The 25,310-nt window shown below is 41.8% G+C and overlaps 1 protein-coding gene across 3 annotated transcripts in view; it reads right to left on the bottom strand.

Moving 5' to 3' along the window:
• Window positions 1–2,379: 2,379 nt before the first annotated feature.
• Window positions 2,380–25,310, bottom strand: part of ADGRF1 (adhesion G protein-coupled receptor F1) — a 37,787-nt gene continuing 14,856 nt past the window's right edge. Inside the window, exons 5-16 of one of the 3 annotated variants that reach the window (XM_067752754.1) lie at window positions 24,578–24,721; window positions 23,443–23,616; window positions 21,397–21,497; window positions 20,308–20,366; window positions 16,770–16,921; window positions 15,453–15,616; window positions 13,634–13,822; window positions 10,190–11,563; window positions 8,419–8,460; window positions 7,148–7,207; window positions 5,237–5,303; window positions 2,380–4,691 (exon numbers count right to left, since the gene is read on the bottom strand). In XM_067752754.1, coding sequence (XP_067608855.1) covers window positions 4,618–4,691; window positions 5,237–5,303; window positions 7,148–7,207; window positions 8,419–8,460; window positions 10,190–11,563; window positions 13,634–13,822; window positions 15,453–15,616; window positions 16,770–16,921; window positions 20,308–20,366; window positions 21,397–21,497; window positions 23,443–23,616; window positions 24,578–24,721 — 2,600 coding nt within the window. In that variant the 3' untranslated portion in view covers window positions 2,380–4,617. Of the gene's footprint in view, window positions 4,692–5,236; window positions 5,304–7,147; window positions 7,208–7,490; window positions 7,592–8,418; window positions 8,461–10,189; window positions 11,564–13,633; window positions 13,823–15,452; window positions 15,617–16,769; window positions 16,922–20,307; window positions 20,367–21,396; window positions 21,498–23,442; window positions 23,617–24,577; window positions 24,722–25,310 lie in introns of those variants that run through there. The other 2 variants (XM_067752756.1, XM_067752755.1) reach the window with 2 other exon arrangements.

Genomic DNA, 25,310 nt, shown 5'->3' with positions numbered 1-25,310 from the left:
CTCACACTTAATTGCTTTTAGGTTGCAGTCTTTTCTTCTCAACATTTTGAAGACATTTTCCATTGTTTTCTAGCTTATACTGCTGCTGTGAAGAGTCCTGATAATATTCTGATTTGGACCCTTCAGATAAATCCCACTTTTCCTCTCTGAAAATATTTGTATCTTCTTTTTTTTTCTTCTGTGACCTGAAATTTCACAATAATGTTGTCTCAGTCCATTTGGGCTGCTATAGAAAAATACTATAGACTGGACGCCATATAAACAACAAATACTTATTCAACACAGTTCTGGAGGTGGGAAGTACAAGATCTGGTGAAGGTTCTTCCGGGTTGCAGACGTCCGGCTTCTTGCTACAACCTCGGGTGGTGGGAAGGGCTGGGGAGCTCTGTGAGACCTCTTTTATAAGAGCCCGAATCTCATTCATGCAACAGCCGCCCTCATGACCCAAACAATTCCCAAAGGCCCCACTTCCTACCACCATCACCTTGGGGACTAGGTATGAATTCATAACATATGAATTTGGGGAAGACACAAACATTCAGATGATAGCATGTCTAACTGTGGGTCTATTTTCATTTATCATACTGGGCATTCTGTGGGCCTTTTCAGTAGAGAAACTCATGACCCTAAGTGACCAAAAAATGTTCTCTGTTTATGACTTTAATGATGCCTTCCTTTTGTTCCTCTAGTCTTTCTTTCTGAAAATCCTACTATTCAAATGGTGAAATTCTGGGTCTAGTCCTCTAATTTTTTTTCTTTCATTTTACATCTTTTTCTTTTATTTCTATTTTCCAGGTCATTGCCTCAACTTTATCTTCCATCCCCTCAGTTGAAGTATTTTAGTGGTTATGTTATTCTATTTTTAGTTCCAAAGATTCTTTCTGTGGCCCCAGTATGCCTTTTTATAGCACCCTGTTCATAAAGGCAATGTTCTGTTGGAGGTTAGTATTGATCCCTGCCCTTCCCCTCTTTCTAGTCACGTCCCCCCACCCCCCTGCCCCTGCCCCAGCTTCCTTTCTCTGTTTTCTCCTTCATCTTCTAGTCGAGCTCATAGAACTGGATTCTAGGTGACACCATACTGGCTCTTTCTGTTTGTTTTGCCCTCTGCATTTAATACTGGGTGCTTTCCTAGAGAGACTAGTGGGCTGTGACGGTTTGGCTATACTTTTCAGAGTAGGACATTGAAGAGCTGATTGGAAGGTCTGTGAACAAAGTGCGTAGGATGGTTCTTGGCTTCACTGTAGGTGTGAACATTTCATTAGCAAACACCCAGAGTCAGTATCTTTCAGTGTTTTCTCCTGGTGATCAGATTCTCCAGGGAGGACCGTCCCAGTCTCTTGCCAGGAGGAGGTAAGCCTCGCTGCTGGTGTTATATGTTAACTGTCACTGAATCTCTCTGTTTTGGAGATGGTAAACTCTCCCTCAAATGCTTCCGGAGTCTCACAGTCCCCAAATCCCATGTTTCCCCCACATATCCATATATTCTATTGCTAGGATGGAGGAAGGGATGGTTACTTGGTTGCTTGGGGTGAGGGAGGCATCTGAGAGTCTGTTTCTTAAACTGACTTTGAACAACCGTACGGTTCAGTTCCACCTTCACTTCACTTCTTATGGACTCTGGTGCTGCCAAGTCTCCAGTCTCTTGGGGGATTCTGCAGGGTAAAGCAGCTTGCTTCTTGGTTTCCCTCGCTTCTGGCTTCATATTTAGCTTTCTTAGGCCAGCTAAGCCAGTTTGCACTCACCCCACCTGCTCTCCAAAGCTCTGTTGCTGTTGCTTCCTCTCTCTCTCCTTATCCTCAGTAGTTCAGGTCCGGTAATCCCTTCCTCCTACTGTTCACACCTTTAGAAATCCCCTTCCCTTGAGTGTGGCCAGGACTTGTGACTCACTTCTCGCCGATAGAATACGGAAAAAGGTATAGGATGTCCCTCCCCTGATTACCTTATATTGGACAAGACTCTGTCTTAAAAGCAGACTGGACTAAGAGACTCTCCTTGCAGGCTTAATGACATAAGCGGCCATTTTGGAAAATCCCAGTGGCAGGGATGTGTAGGTGACCTCTAGTGTCCCAAGGTAGCCTCTGGCCAATAGTCAGCAAAAAGCCAAGGTTCTCTTTACCACAGCTGCAAGGAAATAAGTTCTGCCCGTAAACTGAATGAGTTGGAGGTGGATTCTTCTCCAGTCAAGCCTCCAGATAAAGAGGTAGACCAGCTAGCTCCTTCAGTCTTGTGAGACCCTGAGCAGAGGACCCAATTAAGCTGTGTCTGGACTCTTGACCCAGGGAAACTGTGAGAAAATAAATGCAGGTTTGTTTTAAACCCCTAAGTTTGTGGCAGTTTTTTACACAGCCATAGAAAATATTCCAATGTCTTTCTCCTTTTTTAATTATTTTATTGCTGTTTCAGTAGCATTCTGGAAGGGAGCTGAGCTGAATGTGTGTGTAGTCAGTGGGTTAGACAAACATGATATATGGTATGTGATCCAACACACTTTTAAAAGACCCTAATTTCAATTAAACAGGCAAATAAAAATTCTAGCTAGTTGTTATGGACTGAATAGTGTCCCTGCAAAATTCGTATGTCGAAGCTCTAACCGCCAATGTGATTATTTGGAGACAGGGTCAGTAGGGAAGTAATTAAGGTGAAATGAGCTGATAAGGGTGGGGCCCTAATCTGATAGCATCGGTGTCCTTATAAGAAGAGGAGGAGACACCAGAGAGCTCTATTTGCATGTGCATGGAGAAGAGGCCATGTGAGGACACAGACAAGACAGAAGAGCAGTCTCACTAGAAAACAAGCCCAACGGCAGCTTCAACTTGGACTTCCTGGACTCCAGAACCATGAGAAAATAAATTTCTGTTGTCTAAACCACTGGTCTGTGATGTTCCGTTATGGCAGTCTGAGCTGACTAATATACTCCTACAGATAGCAGTAAATGTGGACTTGACTTACTTTTGTAATCACAGGCTGCTGAGCCTTAGGACATCAGGGTTACTCATAAAATAGCAGCTAGATGATACCTGAGCTCCCTTGCAGACCAAGTAGTCTAGGATTCTAATTACAATTAAATTAGCAGTTCCAATCCTGCTAGGCTGACTTATATAACCCTCTTCTTATTGTAATTCAACTTCCATAACTACTACCCTGGCATAGCCATTTGCCATCCATGTTGCCCTGCTCACATCTCACCTCTCTGTGCCTTAGTTTCAGCAGCTGTAAAACAGGGATAATATTATTCCCCCTTCACAAGCTTATTGTGAAGATTACATGAGTTAATAGATGCACAGCACTTAGAATAATGCCTGACACATAGTGAGGACCCTCTACATGTAGCTTCTTCTTTTATGACTTCTTACCACCACCATCATCATCATCATCACTGCAATTGTTATTGAAAGAAATCAACACTTGCTTTAAAAATGCCACAGCGGATTGTTAGGAGGCTCTGGAAGCAAGGATGAATCAAAGGGCTTAGTTCTTCTGGGCACCGTGGTCAGGACTGAAACTCAGGTGAGCCCAAAGTGATGGCAGTATGGAAGGGAAATGTTGCTTCCTGCAGTGCCTTCACCTGCTGCTCTCTATCTCATCCAAAAGTAGCAACGGCCATACATGTAAATAACTTCCAAAAGTGCCGACAGTGCATCATGAAAGAAAACCAGGTGCTTTAAGGTCTTTCTGGATGCTGACAACCAAATTCTCCCTCAATTTTCCTCTTACATAGAGAGAATTCTGGGAGTGATGAATCTCGTATCTAACCTCATAAGGCTTGCTTAGGATTGCAGGTAATTTTCAAGGCTGTTATGAGGCTGTAGAAATGGACTAGGAACCAAAAGTCCTAAAAGCGCCCTTTACTGGCTTCACTTTGGGAAGTCACTTCACTTGTCCAAGCCTCTATTTCATCATGTCTGCACTAGGTCTGCCTGGACACCTCACGTCATTGGATGGGGGACCAGATGAAAGTGCCTTGTAAACTGAAAAATAATGCATTATATATATATATATATATATATATATATATATATATATATATATATATACTGCTTTATACTTCCTAAGTAACAGCTATGAAGCTATCTGAAATGGACACTTCTATTTTGTTTCTGATTAACTTTCAAAGTTCAGTGACTGTACCACAAAAACAAGCATAAAATCCAACTGGAAGTTTTTGGAGGAAAACGCCTTTTCTCTAGGAAATTTCACCAGTGACTTTTTTTATAAGAAAGTGAACATGGTCCATCAATGCATCTAAAGTGATTTCATGACATTTCCTTACTCCAATTCAGGTGATTAGAAATGTCACATGAATAACGCTATTTTATGAAAAAGGAAACCATAGTTTGTGGCAGTGAGAGGCTAGTACAACTGACATAATTTCCGACAAAAACTTAATCTTCTACATTTATGAAGCAATTCCTTTGAATCAAACCCCATGGAAGTAAATCTCTCCATTTAATTGAAGATAAAGATGGCTGTCATGAAACTGCTGAGAGTTCCTTATTATATTCTCAGACTCCGAAATCAGAAAAATCCATTGAATATTGAGCATGATTTCTTCACTGACATTTAGCTCTAATGTCAATTTGCTCCAAAAAATTTTCCTTGATTTTAGGGTTCCCGGTTTTATTCAGTTGATGAAAACTGAGTTAGCGTGATGTCGTTTGAGGACTCTCCAGTATAAGAAAGTACATAGTTGCCTAAAAGAGGAAAAAGAGGATAAGAATTATTGCTACTATGTTGGAATCAAGCATAAGACCAAAATGAAAATAAGCCTATGCAATTCCTTACAATTTTGGACAGTGTTAGGAAGAGGTTAGGGTGTACAGCATTTTATTAATGCCATAGAAGCTTACATTTGTCAGACATCTCTCATTTGAGAAGAGAAGCACCGTATTTTCAGACGTTGGGGAATGAGATTGGTTTGAGATCACTGAATGTTACTGCTGGAAGGAAACTTAGTGATCTCTTAGTTTTTCTTTTTACTGATGAGGAACAAAGGTCCAAAAAGGTAAACAGATTTATTAAAAGCCCTCAGGCTGGTTGGTGGCAGTGATAACAGGACCCAAAGCTTCTGGATGAGCACATTGAGCATTTGGGGAGGGAAATACGCTTTTTCAAGTTCCGACACTTGAACTTTATCTGAAATCCAAAGAATTTTGATTGGACTCTAAAGTGAGTTGCCCGTGATGGATTCATGTTCTTTCTTCCTACCCCTTAGAACCTTTGGTTTGTTGTAACTCACGTTTGTGTTGGAATGGGTTGAAAGTCTTTTTGAATCTGGGTTTGACAGATGAATCTGATGAGTTTTGCTGCACAAAAGAAAACCAAGTCATTTAGGCATTCAAAGTATTCTTTCAGGTGCCTGCTTTTTCATTCAGACTCCCTCAGAAGATTACAAATACTCAATTTTTCTTCTGCCAAATGTGCATTTACTTTAAAGCAAATGAGCCACCTACCCAGAAAACAAAAGCTCATTTCTGTCACCTAATTTGAAAGTGAAACTGGAGAAGGGGTACAAATCCAGAAGATGCAAAGCCCTCACTGACCACTGCTGCCTTCTGAAAAAGGTCAACAATTTACATTAAAAACAGGGAGATAGGGCTTCCCTGGTGGCGCAGTGGTTGAGAGTCCACCTGCCGATGCAGGGGACACAGGTTCGTGCCCTGGTCTGGGAAGATCCCACATGCCGCAGAGCGGCTAGGCACGTGAGCCATGGCTGCTAAGCCTGCGCGTCCGGAGCCTGTGGTCCGCAAGGGGAGAGGCCACAACAGTGAGAGGCCCGCATACTGCAAAAAAATAAAAAATAAAAATAAAAAAAATGAAAACAGGGAGATAAACCACTGTCAGGCGTCTTTACTTTTGGTTTTGGTGTATTTTCCTTTTCAGTGTTTTTCTCTCTTTGGCCTTCCAGTGAGAAAAATTCTGACTTCCTGCTTTGTAGGGTGGGGAGTGTCCTGTCTTGCTTTACTAACTAAAGGTTTGACTTTAATGCAGTCACACATGCTGTAACTCCCTCCTTTTCTTAAGAGTAGAGAATGATTCATTAGTTTCACATTTTCTGGTTCAAGGGATTTTAGTTCTTCAAGACATAAAATCAAAATCACAGAATATTAGAACTTCTGCTTTGAGTAACTAGTCTAACACTTAATTTTTACATCTTGAGAACATTGAAACCAAAAGGTACTAAGTGACTTTCCCGAGGTCACACAGCCAGTTGGTTACTGAGTCAGAAATACAATCAGGTCTGCCAGCTCCTGGGGTCACAGCTTCCTAACCCACAGCCCTCTCCTATGAAATGCAGACCCAGGAAAATTATTTTATAAAAATGCCAGAGGCTAATTTCCTCACTGTTTTTTTAATTTCAAAACGTTATATTATCCCTTGTTAAGAATCTCTAAATATCCATGTAGTTTTTCATGCACTTAAATCGGCTGATTTTTATCACACACAGAAATTTCTGCTTTAGAACCCTTTCTGAAAGGCCCTCCGTGTCTTGCTAAAAGACACAAGTCTGAGTTAATGTCAAAAAGACAAAACCGAGAGGCAAGTACTTTTGTTCCTAACTACACTGTTCCTTAAGTGGATTGCACTTTTGTGGCAAAGAATGGAAACAAGAATCCTTTGTTTCCATACAAACTTGTCAGTTTGTAGACTGAAGAGCTAAAATTGCAAGTGACAAAGTCAGGTACACCAGCATAAGGGAAAATTCATAAAGATCATTTTACATATTAGAAGTTAATGAAGGCTTCCCTGTCTGATTTTCTGGAGAAGGAAGAGTGGTCTGCAGGAGATCTAGACAGGCAGGCAGAGAAAAGGACCCTACTGATTCTAGATATTGGGAGACAAGTCAGACTATAACAAGCAACACCGTTGAAATGTATTTGCTCACAAGAGCACCCCAGACCCCCATGCCTGAGCATCCTTGAAGCTTTCCACACCCTCGCATCCATTCATCCATTCACTCATTCACCCATTCATTCAACAGCTCTTTAATGAGTATTGACCATGTGCTGGACATCGTGCCAGATACCAGGAATATAACGGGACAGAAACTCAAGGGGTTTACACAAAAGTGGGCTTGCCGTGGGACTGTGTAAAAAAGTGCAAAACTGGAACTTCACGAACTGCCTCCACGGCTGCAGGAGATGATTACCTTTGATGCTTGGTTCCAAAAGCTTAAAGGAGACAACTTGTTGAGCAGCAGCTGTCGCAGCTACAGGGCAAAAAAGAAATAGTGAGGAACTACACATAGGCAATCGTACAGAGGCAAATCAAGAGCAAAACTGAAGGGCTTCCCTGGTGGCGCAGTGGTTGAGAGTCCGCCTGCCGATGCAGGGGACACGGGAGGATCCCACGTGCCGCGGAGCGGCTGGGCCCGTGAGCCATGGCCGCTGAGCCTGCGTGTCCGGAGCCTGTGCTCCGCGGCGAGAGAGGCCACAGCGGTGAGAGGCCCGCGTACAGCAAAAAAAAAAAAAAAAAGAACAAAACTGAAGAGTGTAATTGTTATTTAGTAGTAGTATTTCCCGGAAGCATTTAATAAGCGATAAGCATGTGGATCTGATGAAAGGATTTCTTTTCTTTTATTTCTTTTCTTTACCTGTAAACAAATCTAGAATGAAACAAAAAGCAACAGTTCCAAAAAACATAATAATTCAGATTCTAGACATTAGTAATTGGCAATAATGGCTAAATCGAAGTTTGTCTTTGAAGTGAAGAGTGTCCTTATCAAGTGAATGGTGCAAACAACAGAATTATTTAGTCCAATCAAGAAGGAGGCAAATTGCTTCTTTGTAAACAGGGGTTTGGAGGCATGTGCAACAATTATGATAATTATAAAATATCCTTATCTTCTTATTAAAACAGAGGCTACATTTTTTAGCTTATTGTCTTTACCTCTCTCTGCAGAATTGCTCAAAGCTTGGAAAAATAACGAAAGAAGTTTAAGTTTTTTTCTATTTTCTTTTACTTACATTGGTCATCCTTCATTAGGAATTCTATTTAATGTTAGAGGCTATGTAATATTTACTACATAAAATTCTAGAAACATACATATAGATAGGCCTTTCAGCATATTCTAAGTGAATGAATAAATTAAGTAAAGGAGCAAAAAGGAATTCACCCCTAAGGAAAGTTTTTCTGCTGGTTAATTATGCCAAATCATAATTTAAAAGTAAAAACAAGTTTCCCCTTTTTTTCTACAATGTTCACATTATATGTTGTGGTTAGTTCTCTACAGCTCTATTTTCAGCAATGAGTGTTTAGTTTCTTTGTCTCCTGATGGAACCTGCCTTTTGTGAAATTATAGAATTTTATTATGCAGGTACCCATGGTCTAACTTCTTATATATGAATAAGGGCCCTAGAACTGAAGGGGAGGGACTAGGTGCCTGGGTTAAAGGAGAAAGAGAGAAATGAATACACATACCTTACTATCCAAGAGCATTCCAAAACAGAAGATGAAAAAGCCCTTAAAAAAAGGAATAAGGCACATGTATTATCTTTTCCTTTTCCAGTAAAGAAAGCATTTATATGTATTACTATTCTATTATATCCCCCAACATTGAAATTATTTCCTTGTCTGTCCCCCTGTTGACTGTGGGTCCTTGAAGGTAAGGATACTGTGTAAACTCCACGATGCCTGGATTAACACAAAGTACGCAAACATTTTTTTTTTTTTGGTTGAACATATAATTAAATTATTGCGTGAATAAAGTCTGAAACACACGTGGAGCACCATTTTCCCCTTTGTGTTATCCTAAACCCAAAACAAAGAACTTCCATTTGCTTCTATGTCTTAGTCTTTCTCTAGGCATTAAACAAACATTAACTAAGCGTCTATGATGTCAGCAGTCACTGAAGTCCGACCCCAAAGCCAAGTAGAGGAAGTTGACTATATCAGCATCCTTTCCATCAGGTCCATCCAGCCCTTGGGTAACCCTTGGCAGAGTCTTTCTTGGACCTTGAAATTCTCCTCCCAGGCAGAGGACCCTCAGTTGGTGCCTGTTCAGACAGCGTGTCACCAAGGGCCCTGGACAGCAGTTCCCTAAACCTGTCACCATTAGGTGTGTGCTCTCCATGACTGCCCTCTGTGCCACCACCTAAATGTACCCTGGTTTGTTGCAGTAGGTGGAGAACCAACTGGATTCAGGAGATACCTACTGGGCACTTACTCTGCGCCAAAATGATCTCATTTAATCTTCACATTTACTCTAAGACACAGGTAATAATATTATCAGATAATTAATATTAATAATATTAATTAATATTAAAAATATTATCAGGTACTTAATATTACAGGTAATTAATTAATTAATGAGAGAATTAAGGTAAAGAGAAATTAAATAATTTGTTAGCAGTCACACAGTTGGATAGCATGACACATTTGAGCCCAGAGCTATTTAACTCCAGAGCTCAAATGTTTAACCACCACTACCCTGAGTCGTTGTCCAGAGGAGACCCAGCAAATATTTCTTGAACCAGGACTGAAGGCTCTCTTCCAGATTCACCAAAATCTAAGGATTGTTTTGCCCACCTACTCTCTGAATACTCTCTGATCATGGCATGTAAAACCCATCCTTGGCAGCAGAGTTCGGCAAACTTTTTCTGTAAAGAGCCAGAGAGTAAATATTTCAGGTTTTGCAGGTTATCCAGTCTCTTACAACTGCTCAGTTCTGCCTGTGTAAGGAAAACAGCCACAGGCCCTATATAGATGAATGGGCATGGCTGTGTTCCAATAAAACTTTATTTACAAAGACAGTGCTGCCTACAATTGGCCAGGCCCTACATTATGGCACATTAGGGACTTCTTCTGCACCATTCAGACTCAAAAAGCACTCTGGATTTATTTCCCTTTCCCTGTGTGCTTTAACAGACATCAGCACAAGACAAAGAGGACTGGGTCAATGGCAAGAGAGATTAGTGTTAGCTATGTGAACTCTAACAGATTTAAAACCCTGGAATGGATTACTGAAGAAGCCCAATATTCTGCTTCAGTATGAGAATCACTGTTGGGAAGACTGGATCTTATTTTATTTTATTTTTTTCTATTCACTGTTGCCAGGCAATTTGGGTTATAATAGTCCTGCTAGAGGCAGGGAAATGAGATCGATCACCCCCAGAGTGGTTTTCCCATCCTCAATTCTCTACAATTATTCCAATTACCCGATGATATAATAGGTTGTTCTCACCGCTCTCACCTGGGATGCATTGAGTGATGCGAAAATAACGTGCCAGGCCGGATTCTGGCTGTCAACCATTGTTCCTATGCCAAACCCCCAGGTGAGCCCTAGCAGGGGGGTCAGAACGAGAAGGCTCCTCCCCACGCGGACGACAGTGGCCTTGCTGTCCTGAGTCAGCCTTTCTCCAACAGCAGGCCTCCAGAGCTTCGTGAGAACTAACAGGACCACCACCAGATTCACAGCCACGATAGTCAGGGCGGGACCCGCAAAGGCCAGGAGAGGTTTGCTCCCATCGGACCAGTTAAGCCAACACACATCTTTCCTTTCATAGCCATTGCTGGGTTGTGTGACCGCAATGGTGACGATGGATATAATAAGAGGACACCCGTAGCCCAGGCAGAACCCGACAGCCACCAACAAAGGCGTGGCCATGTGGTGGAACACCAGGATAACCCGATAAGCCAGCAGGAAGCTGAGCAGAAGCATCCAGAAGAACAAGGAGAGGTAGAAAAAGTGTGTAAAGAACACTGCAGCTGTGCAGACTCCAGACGGGTTCGCCGTGGTGTGCACGGAGGCAGCGACAATAAACCAGATGTCTGCGATCAGGAGGCACAGGGCTATGTTCACCATGCAAATGTGACGCATGTGCGAGGTTTGGCTTCTGCTGACCTGCTTCCAAAACAGAGCTTCGATGGTCAGGCATAAGACAAGACTTCCGATGGAGACCCCCAGTCCCACAAAGGTGATCCATTTCACAACGGGAACGATGGCAGGGGGGACAGAGGGTGACATCAGCACGGAGAAGGAGGTCAGGTGAGTACAGCGGCACGTCACCGAGTCTGGAGTTTCATTCACTAGGTGGCAGCCATTATCGTTCCACTGCGAATGGTTGAAATCCCAAAACACACAATGAGGCTGGCTCAGATTTGATTCTATCTTGGAAAAAGTCAGGAAAATTTCATTGATGGAATAGTTTGGGATAACCATGGATATCACGGGCCCATTGACCTGAGCATTTCCATTTTTGGTAGCAGGTAGAATGTTCCCCAGGGTCAAGGAGGTCATGCTGATGATAGTTTCTGGAAGGGGCTCCTGGAATTGATCTGACCTAATTAATGCATGGCCTCTGATGGGAATGGAGGGGTTTTTTAGGAACATTTCAGTCTGATAGTTGTAACCCAAATTGTTTTGATTTGAGGATGCTGGAATCCCTTTCCAGTTAATGAATTCTTGAGAAAATTCCAGAGGCAGAGCTGTCGAAGGGACCAGAACACTGATGTTTTCCAGTGACGCTAGGAACTGGGACCCGGCATTCTTTTCTTTCTGAAGTAACACTGTCCAGTTGGTCACCGAGGTAGAATTAAGGATGTGGTCAGATATACTGATGACATTCTGAAATACAAGGGTGAAAGTCAGTTTGGATTTTGAGGAAACAGATCAGAGGACGACGGGTGGATAGTCGTGAGTCTTAAGCTCAGGAAAATGGCCCAGAGAATTGGCTCAGTTGAGGACCACATTAAAACTCAGCAGTGAAATTCAGCTCTGGGGCTCCACGCAGTGGAAGCATTGGGTTAAGAAAGGAGGGTCAGGGCTTCCCCGGTGGCACAGTGGTTGAGAGTCCACCTGCCGATTCAAGGGACACGGGTTTGTGCCCCGGTCCGGGAAGATCCCACATGCCGCGGAGCGGCTGGGCCCGTGAGCCATGGCCGCTGAGCCTGCGCGTCCGGAGCCTGTGCTCCGCAACGGGAGAGGCCACAATAGTGAGAGGCCTGCGTACCACCAAAAAAAAAAAAAAAAAGAAAGAAATGAGGGTCAGCAGAATCATGTCAGTTCCACGGTGATCACCCCCGGGAATTCATACTCCGGTTGGGGCTTCGGAGGAGAGGAGGAGAATCCTGCAATGGGTGCTGCAGAGTGTGCATTTTCTTCCTTCTGAGATGGCAAACGGGACTGCATGACTCCTCAGGCTGAGGGTCCAAGAGTGAAACGTTACTTGTAATTGCTTTCCCATATCATGTTTTTTTGCTAATATCAGAAGTTCTAAACTCATGTCATGAATGTTCAAGTTTTAATTCATTTGTATTTATGACTTTTCTTTAATAGAGGAGAATATAAAGCAAAAATCCTTAAACACTGGACATGCAACAAGGAAGCATTGAATTGTTGTGGGTTTTAAGGGTCAGTCTCAGTTTGAGATTCCTTTTCAAGGAATTCCCTGGCAATTCAGTGGTTAGGATTCTACGCTTTCACTGCTGAGGGCCCAGGATCGATCCCTGGTTGGGGAACTAAGATCCCTCAAGCAGTAAGGCCAAACAAACGAACAAAAACAATAGCAACAACAAAAACCAGGTTCCTTTTCCAAACGTACCTGAAAGGCAGCGTTTTCTCACCCAGGACCCTCACTCACTCTTACGGGTCTGGTTCCCAGGCATCTGCTGTGGGCGTCTATCCCTCTGGCTGAGTCTTACCCTAACTGAGCCCTCTGTGGCTTCTGGCCTGGATCGCATAGTGAGCTTCTCCTATTGCCCCAGCAACCTCTGCCTTCTTTTTGTTTGTGTTTGCTGCTCTGTTTTTGTCCTTCATTTTATTTTTAGCCTTTTTGTGTCATCTTGTTTTAGTTGGTCTCTTGTAAACAATGCATAGTCAGACTTTAAAAAAAAAAACAAATCTGAGCATCTTTGATTCAGGGAGTTTAACTTATTCACACTTAATGTCATCTCTGACATTATGTTCACCTTATACAGTTAAGCAGGATTGTGTGATTATGTAACAACATACATTATATAACCCAATTTTGTAAAATATTATATGCTTTTACATACAAAATGCACACATCCAAAGTGTTTGGAAGGATATTTATTTAACAAATATTTATTGAGTACCTGCTATGTGTCCCTTGTCCATTTTCTAGGCACTGAGGTGACACGTAAAATGTAAGCAGTGGCTATTCTAGGGTGACAAGATTACATATCACTTATTTTTCTTTTTGTTTATTTGTATATCTTATAGTGAGCATGTCTCATTTGAGTAATTTTTAAAGTTAATTTTTAAATGTCCAAACTAAGTCATGAATTCCCCAGTCGAAAAAATGGAGCTCTTAAAATATACTAAATATGATATACTAAAGTCAGAGCTTATAGCCATGGGAAGGAACAATTGCCAACTCAATATTAAATATTAAAAAGTTGGCACCTGTGTCATTCAGGGCAGAGGCTCACGCCTTCCCCTCAGCCAGATGCTATCCAGGCAGTCTGCCTGGAGGCGGCTCCCTCTCACTTTGAACTCACATAATTGATCCCAGGGGTTGCTTATACACTGCTGAGGAAGCAGTGAAGCTCACGTCAAGACTGTTACATGGCTCTTTGGTCCTTTTCAACAGCACCCCATCAACTGGGGCTTCTGCCATTCCTCCTGCAAGATTGAGCATTTAAAGTGAGCCATTCAAGCTCAGGCAGACCTTACCTCCATTGTCGAACTGGACACACTGAAGTGTCTTTCTAGGGACAGGGATGAGATATTGCCCAGAATTGACACCACAGAATCCAGATTCCCGGTGGTGGTTGATGGGTTTTGCTGAATGACCATTGAAAGATTCTGCACCAAGGATGACACGGTTGCCTCAGTGGCGTTGCTGGCAATCACACTGAAGTTCTAGGAACAGAAATGGTTATGTTCCAGAAAACAATGAAATGCTTGTGCTTCATCAGACTTAAATCAGATTTCATGGCCACGAATAACCAGCATTTGTATGGTGCATTATAACGTAGGATAATCATATAACAATGATAACAACGATACAATGGCTGTCATTCAGTGCTTTTTATTTTCCATACAGTGCGCTAAACGTTTTACTGGGGATTCACTGATTTCATCTTTACATTACCCTTTAAAGGAGGTACCATGATATTTTCATTTTATGATTAAGGAAATTGAAACTTGAAGAGATTCACTAAGAAGCACTTTTATATAAATTGTTACCCTGATTATACAGAACCTGATGTTCAGTGAGATTCAGTGACTTTCCAAACAGTACCCAGCTAGGAAGTGGAAAGGTAGGGTCTACTTGGCACTAAATCCTATGTTATATCCATTATACTGTGCTGAGAAATCCCTATAGAGGATTTAGAGGGACATAAGTGGAGACTTTGCTACACTTGGTCACTGGATTTGGGGTTTTACTTCTTCCTTGAGGCTCCCATCTGCTTCCACGACACTGAGCTAATTTGGAAGGCAGCCAAGAGGGATATTCCCTTTGTTCAAAGCACATCAACCCAGGATCCCAGATCCCCCCTGTTTTCCTTTTTACTCTTCTCAGCTGACAGAGCTGTTTTCTGCCTAGGGCGCCTGGGATCTGACTGTCCTCACACCCTGGGGTGACCTGGTCCCAGCTACAATTCGTGTCCAGAAACTGGGCCAAAGAAGGCAAGAACAAGGATGAACCTCAGAAGACACCTGCTCCAATCTCCCTCCCCAGTTTACAGATGAGAAAACTGAGGTCCAGAAAGAGAGCAGTAAACCTTCCACGGTCCCTTGGTGAATACTGTGGGGTTCTCTGCTTCCAAAGCAGGATCTCTGGCTGGGACTGAAGTTCTGCTCGCTACGAACTATTTGCAGGATAGTGTCTGTGAGCTGGTCCTGGAGTTCCTCTTCCATGACTTGAGTTTTAAATCCTCACCATTTGCTTCCATCTTTCTATCTACTACATCTTAAGTACTTGAAACTTCCTAAGAGAGCGTCATGTGAAGGTCATAGCACTGGACCGGAAATCAAGTGACCATGTTTCTAGTTCAACACTACTGCTACCAGAGGGACCACTAGCCCCTTAGTCTCCCCTTTTCTGATCTATAGAAGGAAGTTGGTGAGGCACATGGCCCTGGAGAGCCACTGAAGTTCTATCATTCTATATGGCTGACTCATTCCCTACCCCGGTTTCTGACAAATGTACTAAGGTTATAGCTTCTGACTTATACCTTCACTTGGATCTTTGATTCCCAGGCTTTCAGAGGCCAGCTTAGTTGCTGTTCTGCCATCTTCAGCTCTCTTCAGCATTGATTCACACCTCTGCAGCACCCTCCCCCCAAAACCACCCAATCTTACGTTTCTGAGGTACTCACTACTCACGCCTACACTCCCTGGGTTTCCCAGGGTCTGATGTCAATGACTTCTGACCAATGAGACAAATTGATACATTTTACCTTCCACCCAGCCATGCTCACTGGGAGACACCCACTGTGAAACTCAAAACCAGGGCAAATCTGCAAGGCGGAAATGCTTTTTTTACCTTCTTCAGTTCTTCCAGCTCAGAGAGCACACACGTCTCCCTGAGGACATGCCACCCAGAGGGTTGGCACCTGGCCGTGATGATTCCGGAGTAGCCGCTGCTACAGGGAAGAGTATACTCATCATTCTTAGACCCAAATCCAAAGACTATGCTGTTACACTGGGCTGGAAAAGAATGGAAACGAAGAAGAAAAATGTCTCTGAATATTTTGACACTCTCTATAAACTATAAAGCAGTACTTTCTAAGTCATGTTTTCAGACAAAACCCAGGCAAAACTCAGGAGTAGGAGAAGTTTGTCTTTGATGCCCAGCTTCACCCCATCAACCCCTTTTCCTCTTTCCTGATGTCCTACCCTCCCCAAGGCTGGCCCCCTTTCCCTCCAGGTGTCTGATCTATGCCAACAATCTGAATTTAATGGGCTATCAAATAGTTAAGTATTCGGTGAAAATAAGACGGGGTGTGATCCCTCCCAGGAAATATTTTCACTCTTTAAGGGAATACTAGAAAACCAGAAAATCTTCAAGACACTATGGGACAAAGCAGGCATGATAGGGTTAAAAGATGGGCAGTTGCCATTTGGGGGTGACATGTCCTACTTTGTACCCCTTTAAAGGCTTCTCACATCGTGATCAGCCACTAGTTCCTCCTGCAGCTGGCCCTTCATAATATACTCTTACCACGTTGGGACTGCGAAGAGGAAGCCTTGAAAGGAAGAACCACAAGGGCTATGAATTTTGTTTCTTTTCCCCACTGCTGTGTCTTAAGTGCCTAATCACTTTGGATACTTAGTAAATATTTGTTGAATAAATGTTGAAAGTGGCACAAAGCTTGGTAAGAGAGGTTTAAAACTGAATGTAAAGAATTTTTTAAACATCTGAAGAAAAGAAGTAGGGTGTGTGTGTCTATGTATATCTGTGTGTGTTTGTGTGTCTGGGTGTATGTGAATGACCTGGAAAAAATGCTTTCTCTCCTGGGTCCCTTGGATTATGATTTAGGAATTTCATCAGCCCCAGGGCTCTTCCAGCATGTATACCAGGAAACGATTGCTGAATCATTTCCATCAGCGCCTGCAGTGAATCAGTCTTGTGTGACGTTTACACTAAGAACTGGAGGTCAGCTGACCCATGAGCAAGCCTCTGAAATAGTGGAGCTGAAATTGAGTTTCATCCTGGTCGGGAGGAGAAACAGCTGCTTGTTTCTACTAAAAGTCAGTCTTAGAACAATTCCGTTTTGGGAACATCTCCAATATATAATACAATCTACTAATTAGGCTCCCCTAATCTACTTCCCTACAGAGGACGGGAATCCAGTGTTACCTTTTCCGAACACTCTGAAAGAGTTGTCTTCTAGTGGAAACAGCTGATGCAGGCCTGTCTTAGCCTTCTTAGCCGCCTGCCCAATGCCTGACAGCAGTTCAGATGTGTTGCTGGAACCAACAACTTCATACCCAGCAATGATGCTTCCATTTCTACAATGATGATGTGGAAAGAAACAAGAGATTCATTCATTCAGTCACTCAAGGCTTATTCTGTGTGGGGATGGCATTGGGTCAGCGGGAATAGATCAAACAGATTTGGTCTTTGCCTTCTTGGAGCTTACGTGCCAGTGGAGAAGGCAAGGCAAATAAGAAACAAATAACCACCAAATATATAAAATCATAATTATAAATATATATATATATATATAATTCCAAATTTTGTTAAGTGTTATGAGAGACAAGTTCAGGGATAGAGTTACAGATGTAGAAAACAAACTTATGGTTACCAGAGGGTAAGGTGGGGGGAGGGATAAATTGGGAGATTGGGATGGACATATACACACTACTATATACAAAATAGATAATTAATAAGGACCTACTGTACAGCCAGGGAACTCTACCTAATACTTTATAATGGCCTATATAGGGAAAGAATCTAAAAAAGGGTGGATATATGTATAACTGATTCACTTTGCTGTACACCTGAAACTAAGACAACATTGAAAATCAACAACATGCCAATACAACTTTAAAAATAAAATAAAGTTTTCTTCATGTAGATCTTTTAAAAAAAAAGAATATCAAGTAGACGTGAGGCCCACTTTAAATAAGATTGGTCAGGAAAGGCTTCTCTGTGCAGAGGATCTTTGAAGCTGAGACCTGAAGGATGAAAAGAAACAGCCAGTGATGCAAAGAGAATTGGTACAGCGTGGCCAGCACCTGAGAAGGGCTGGAGGCAAGAAAATGCCTGTGAGTCTGACAAACTTCAAGGCTAACGTGACTAAAATTCAATGAGCAGGTGAGAGATGGATAGGAGATGACCCTTGAGAGGTACCCAGGAGCCAGATGGAAGAGGGCCTTTGAGTCTGAATTTCATCTTTTATTAAAAGGTTTTACTCTTTTTGAAAAGGCATGGCATGATCAGATTTATAATTTAAGATCATCACTCTGGCTGCTGTGTAGAAAATAGGTGAAGGGAGGAAGCAGAGAAGCAGGAAAGCTAGTTAGGAAGGAGAGGGTGGTGCCCTGAACGGATTGAGTAGCAGTGTGTGTGGGGAGAAGTGAACTGGTCAGTTACAGGTTGTATTTGAAGATAGAGCCAGAAGACTTGCTAACGGAGCAGATTTTGGGTGTGGGAGAAAGAAACCAGGCAAGAACGACCCCAGGGAATTGAAAAACAAACTGTAGTATATTCATACAATGGATTATTACTGGGCAATAAAAAGGAAGGAATCACTGATACTCAGAAAGCCAAGGATGAGTCTCAAAGGCCTTAGGCTGAGTGAAAGAAGCCAGGCCCCCCCCCAAAACTATACACTACATGATTCCATTTAGGTAAAGTTCTAGCATAAGCAAAACCAGCCTATGGTGATAGAAATAAGATCAGTGGTTATTTCTGGTAGGGAGGTAGGAATGTGCATGGAGATTGGCTGGAAAGGGGCACAAGGGAACTTTGGGGATAATGGAAATGGTCTGTCTTGATAGGAGGTGGCGTGTATTAGTATTTGTCAAAGCTAATAAAGCTGTACAATTAGGTTTTGAGCATATCACTGTATGTAAATTATACTTCAATAATTAAGTATAATTTATTGGAAAATAAATTAAGACAGGATAGCTCTAAGATTTGGGTCTGGAAATGAGATGGGGAAGACAGTGGGAGAAGGAGATGAAAGCTTATGATGGGGGGCAGTTGGAGGACTCCCATTTTGGACCTGTTACATTTGACATGCCTACTAGAAAATCACCTGGAGATGTTAATAGGCATTGGATGTTGGAGTCCAGAGTTTAGGGGAGAGGCTGAGGTCAAGTAATAAATTTAGAACCCATCTGTATACAGATGGTATTTGAAGTTACGAAAGCAAGTGAGATAACATGGATTAATTTAATCCTGCAACTCCATGAGGGTTAGGGTTAGGGTTATTCTCATTTTATAGATAAGAGAACTGAGTCCTAAAGAAGTTGGGTCAAGTCATTAATTATTAATTGATGGATATGAACCTCTGGCTCTCTAAAGCTCAAATTCTTAATCACTACATTGAACTACATTGAACTCACAATAAATAAACCCAAATACCCTTTTATGCTGTGATGATCACAATGCCTTTTCATTGATACGGCCCTTCTATCGTGTTTGAAAAGTATTTTTCTATTATTTCATTTTATGTAATGAGGTTAACTCAAATTCCACAGGTATTAACAGTTCTGTTTGACAGATAAATAAATTGAGACTGTGAGAGACTAAGATTTACTTTAGATCATGTACGTAAAGAGTAAAACCAAAATAGTTGTATTTTATAGACTTATGTGTACATTTACTGTGATTTTGTCTACAAATTATTGGAGACAGTTTGTAAGATATATATATATATATATATATATATATATATATATATATATGATGGAATATAAATTAGAAATATAAATAGAAAACCAGGACCAAGGAAAAGAAACGTGAATATTGAATACAAAACTGTTGATTGAGTTTCAATGCTGTCTATGAATTCAATGACGGCAAAGTCAAAAACAGAAGTTAGATTAATTATATAGACCTTGATATAAGAAAAAAGAAGCAGTGTTTTTCCTAGCACTGAATTTTAAAGAATATTATATATGTGAGCCTTTTTTATAGGTACATGAGAAGGCTTAAAGGATAATGTCCAGGACAGTATATTTATAGCAAAAGCTACTGAAAATTTCCTATAGCTCTTCTTTAGCTGTGAAAAAAGTATATAAGAAGTTAAGTTCTCTGACCTGTAAGTCACTTCCTCTATCAAGCAGACTATAAATAGCTGGTAATCAACACACACACTAGGGTAACTAACCAAATAACTTTTGAATTAAAGTATAAACAAAAGGGTAATTTACTAAATATCTCTTTCTTTGCTGTAGACAATGACTACTGGGCTTTGAACTATGGTGCATACATGATATCTACACAAAAATATAATATTTTACCCAAGGAGCCCCTTCTGGCCCCCAGTTATACAACATCACACCCTCTGTGTTAATGGAAGGAGAAAACGCATCCCTCCGCAACCCACAACCCTTGTCACCACCACTCGCCCCTTCCCATGCATGCACACCACGTCCTCCTGCTTCCTTCCAAGCCATGCGGGTTTCCAATTCTAGTTTCCGATCCATAGCTTCGAGAATGCCATTTAATATTTATATTCGCAAAGGCATTTAAATGAGAATATAGGCTTTCTTCTTAAGATTTTTTAAAGCACCACAGACTTTTATTCAGTTTTAGTAAGAATCCTGCTTCAAAAAGCAGTTGACGTATTTTCTGTCAAGGTCACTTGGAAACAGCATGAGGCATCCTGCAGGACGGGTGCATGATTCCAGGGATGCCCTTCTAAGACCGTTGTATTACTTACCGAAACTGGGTGACTTGAACTGACTCAAAACCTTGGATACTTTTGTAGGCTTCTTTAAGCTTTACAAAGAGAGCAAAGAGCAATATGTTGATCTTTGTTCCCACACAAGAAAGACATTTGAGCAAAAAATGATCACAGACAATAAATAACCAACGGAAGCAGCAAGAAAAGGAAAGAGATATGGTGAGAGGTAGTTGCATGTTGTAGAAATACATTTAAAATGATAGCAGAAAATGTACACACACACGCCTCCGTACACACATATAATTTAATGTTGAGGTTGCTAATAAAGAATGTAGAACCAACTGCTTAGACTAGAGGATGGGTCGGGTGCCAGATAATGTAATAAATTCATCCAAAATCTATTTTCTCCTTCCCCTAAATAAGCCATTGATTTCAATAGATGCTTAAACTGAATCTGCCTGCGAAGTGTTTGTGCATGTCTTCAGTTAGGACCACATCTAAGCCACCATCCTAGGTAGAGGTAGTTTATGTTACTTCATTATGAAGTCCAGAATTTTGGTCAGTAACCCTCTTTAGCCTCTAACAAGAGAGGCTTCTTTAAGGAACAAATCCCAAATGTTAACAATTGAGCTTGGATCATGAAAACTTTCTTTTGACAAATAAAAATCAGAAAATAATCAAGAAGGCTTGATTCACTCATCTAATTATGAGAATAAGGTGTAACTTTGTGGCTGAAGACTTGCAAAGAATGAAGATAACGGGAACTTTTATTCTCAAAATAGTGACATTACCTGCAGCCACAGATTCAATATCAGACCTGAGAATAAAGATCCTTAGTACTTAAAAAAAAAAAAAAAGAAAAGAATCAAGAGGGTGTGGTTTAATATTACCCTAACAAATGAGCAAAACTAAACACTAAAGGAATGGGAAGAAGTCAATTGCTTAACGCTCCTTGAAAGAAAATGTTCAAAGTACATCACTTGTGGGTAGAGTGATTAACTGCTATGTAGTAAGTCATTGAAAATGAAAAATTAAGAATATGTGTTAAATAAATATGTTGAATTGGAAACACCTGAACTTACGTTTAGGCAAGGATTTCTTTTGTAATAAGTAGAAGGTGCTTACTTGAAGTTCAATTCCAGTGGTATATTTGGAGTATATAGCAGAAGATGAATCCAAAAGATCTTTTGTAAATCTTTCATTAATTTTGAAAGTACCCCAAACCTCTATGGAAAATAAAAAGAAATTTACAGAGATAAAAATTACTCACTTGATATATTATAGCTTAAAGTTACAGAAGTCTAATTCAGCCCGTCTATTTGACACTGGTACTTTCTTCTTTGTTTTGTCAATTTTCTTTTTATGATGAATGTTCACCTAAAGTAATATAGGAAGTATCCATAAAACCGGAATTCTCTTTTGTGGATTTGGAAGATAATGGGAAAGTGCGATAATCAAGATGACCTTATAAGCAGGTAAATGAGTAGCCACTCACATGTTGTTATAAAAGGCACTTATCCCAGTCTAGGCCCTGAGCTTAAACGTTGTCCCTATTTAAAAATTAAAAAAAAAAAAAAATCACTACTTGCTAACTCCAACTTACCCCTTGCTTACCCATCACTGGTGCTTTTCTCCTCTGGGACAGGTTATTCCCCACCTCTGGATGGACAAATCCTGTGTATCTTTCATTCAGGACTTAGTTAAATGCGCCTCTTTAGCAAGACCTTCCCTGGGCCCCAGATGAAAAGAGTCTCCCTCTCCTTTAAATTCTTACAGTACGTTATCCATACGTCCCTTCCAGCCTCTTCACCTACACATCTATCCTATCTGTGAACACACCTCATGTATGTGTGTCCCCACTCTACTTTGGGAATCTCCCTGTGAGTGTAATCCCTATCTGATCCATCTTTGTATCCCCCAAAGATGGATCAGACTTGGACCACTTTTCAAAGTGTAGGCTTTCATCAAAATTTGTTGAAGAGATCACATTGTCTTCTTTCATGTGTTAACAGCCTCTGGCCTCCCCAGGTAGCTTGCTAATTGATCGACAGCAAGAGAAATGCCTCATGGTGACCTCCCAGAATTTGCCCCAGATCTGGGTATAAAGATGGTGTTTAATAAATACGTGTTACTTCAGGCAGGAAGGATTAGGAGTCTGGGATTAGCAGATGCAAACTATTATATACAGGATGGATAATCAACAGGTCCTACTGCATAGCACAGGGAACTGTATTCAATATCCTTTGATAACCCATAATAGAAAAGAATATGAAAAAGGATAGATAGATAGATAGATAGATAGATGCATATAAAACTGAGTCACTTTTCTGTACAGCAGAAATTAAACACAACATTGTAAATCAACTATACTTTAATCAAATTTTTAAAATAAATAAAGAAAGAAGTGTTACCTTAACCTGAACTGCTGTGGTTCTGGGAAAGGGACCCAGGGAGACCCAGGAAAGCTGGGCTATTTCAGGTCCTCCTTCACTCTTTGCTCCACTCTACCAAAATCTGGAGCTTCAAGATAACTGGACTAGTCTTTGGGGACGTTTCTTAAAGTCCTTCAAGCTGTCGGAGCCCACGTCATGCGGCTCACCCCATCATCCACTGGGCATCAGCCTAAGTCAGCAGTAGCTCCCTCAGCGTCCACTGGCTCCTAAACTAGACTTTCAACATGTGTTTGGTTTTGGCAATTCATTCAACACACATATTTGTTGGCAATTTACAGAATTTCTTTCAATGTAATCACTAGGCAGCCCTCCCTGCCTGCACAACTCTAAATTTTTATTTTCTGGAAATTGATGTTGGCCAAAGAAGTAAACAGAAGGTGGGAAGAAAAACGTTATTTACTCAAGCTGTTCCCCTAGTTGGAATTTCAGGGAATCTCCCTAAATCTCAGCAGGATCGTAGAATTGTCGAGGTGAGCTGGATTACCTCCAGGCTGAACTAGCGCCCAAACATCAGCTCGCATTTCTGAATTTTCTGCACTTACGAAGCTCTCGCTGTGTCCAGCCAAGCCTAGCAGGGTACGTCATCACTGCCCTTCCAACTCCCTGTAAACACTGGCTCTTCTCTGGGAGGCAAAGAGAAACACTGGGGCACAGACCCAGTGGTCCTTCTCTCTCTGTCACATGTGGAGGTGGGAGGGGTGTATCCTTACACACTTACTTGTTCTCTCACAGAAATGGACACTCTGGGTGAGGTTGTTGAGATGACAATCACAGCTCTGGAGAGATCCCTCCGTGTGAAGGTAGCATTTCTGGGGATCAAGGCATGAGGGAGGAAACCAGGAGTAGCCGTCGTCACAGGCACAGCGCAGGACCCCGTTCTGGATGCCACAGTCTGCACGAAAAAACAGAGCTTGGTCTCACGGGACCTGGTTAATAAATTGGCTATGGTTGAGTTCTCATCTTTGGTTCTGATATAGAATCTGAACCGAAAGCTAGAGATATTTCTCTCCAAAAGCTGTAAGGATGAAAACAAGATGGAAACAAGTATGTTTAAGGTTAAGGAAACGTCCCACTCAATAGATACTGAGGTTGGATCAGAAACCCAGCTAACATAACAATCAAGTGTCCGGGGCTAGCGTCCAAAAGAAGGATGTGTGCCCAGTTGGTACCACTTACATGGAGAAAGAAGCAGAAGAGGATATGTCGACCTGAGAGTTATTTAAAGGGTTCTAGATGGTATTTGTCCACTGTCTTATCGGAGGCTCCTATCCACCTAGCATCACTCCCCCGAAGTCCCTGTTAGCAATATGGCAAAGGCAGAGAGACCTTTTTGTTGAGAGTCATGATGAAAAATTTTATTAACCAATCCTGTATGCTTGTATTGGACCTAAAACTCCCACCAAAGAACCTTTCCTTTTCAATAGAAAAAAAAAAAAAATGGGGCAAAGTCACCACATACGGTTGTGAAAATATGCACAATGGTGTGCAGTAAATGGTTCTCAAACGTGATCATGCGTCAGAACCTTCTGGGAGGGGTCTCACCCCAAAGGTTATGATTCAGTAAGTCTGGAATGGAGCCAGGGATCTGCATTTCTTTTAAGTTCCCTGATGCTGCTGCTACTGTCGGTCTGGGTACCACACTCTGAGAACCCTTGCTTTAGATAAATCATTTAACTTCTCCTAACCCCATTGTGGTGGTCATTAGTGCTGTTGGCCAGATATTTTTTACAAGCATCTATTCTTTTCAGCCACAGATATTGGGGGGATGATTGATTCCCCAGCAGAACCTAACCTCTCCTGACTCACATACCACCTTCCCCATTTCCACTCCCAGTTACCAGAGACTGACTCACACGTGGTGGCCTTTGCTCTGATAATCTTCACTGGCCCAAAAACAGGGCAAGGCTCCAAAAGCTTCAGAAAGTTCTTCACGTCTCTTTTCTCCTTGGAATCTCGATAGGCTACCTGAAGCAGCAGCTCGTATTCCTGGATTGGACCTAGAGAGAAAGAGAGACCGTCAAAGGCTTCTTTTCTCAGGCTGGGAGGGAGATACTGCAGAGCAAGTGACCTCGGAGCGCTTGTCAGATTCAGCCTGAGGGTCACGGACATGGCTTGGTCACTTCCATTCATCCAGACATGGACTAAAAATGAGCATCCCGAGCAAAGCATCAGACGGTCCACAGGTGCCTAAGACACCTCTCTCCTCTGACTTCGGCCAGGCCAGCTGCTCTGTGCTCTCTGACCCACCCCAGCATCGCCCTCCTGACTTTATATACTTCTCAGGTCACATCCAGAGTCAAGTTTCAGGGTCAAGACTGAAGGGAGGAGAGGTGAGAAAGTCCTGGTCACTCTACCCGACTCCTCCCCCAGCTCTGGTCTCCTGGATGTATCTTTGATATAAAACCCCCAGTCCCCTCTTTCCTCTCCAAAGAGCCCTTCCTTCTCCTGTACAAATGTTCCACTAATTAGCTGAGTTTGCTATTGAGATGAAATGCACGAGTAAAACCAAAGCAAACCTTACTTGAGCCTTGATGCACCCTCACCTCCACCCTATCGTTTCTGAGCAGTACCTTTTGTTTCCCTAAG

This window comes from Pseudorca crassidens, chromosome 10 (genome assembly GCF_039906515.1).
Source record: "Pseudorca crassidens isolate mPseCra1 chromosome 10, mPseCra1.hap1, whole genome shotgun sequence".
NCBI lineage: Eukaryota > Metazoa > Chordata > Mammalia > Artiodactyla > Delphinidae > Pseudorca > Pseudorca crassidens.
Note: the sequence above shows the minus strand (reverse complement) of the source record. Positions and strands in the feature narration are given on the sequence as shown.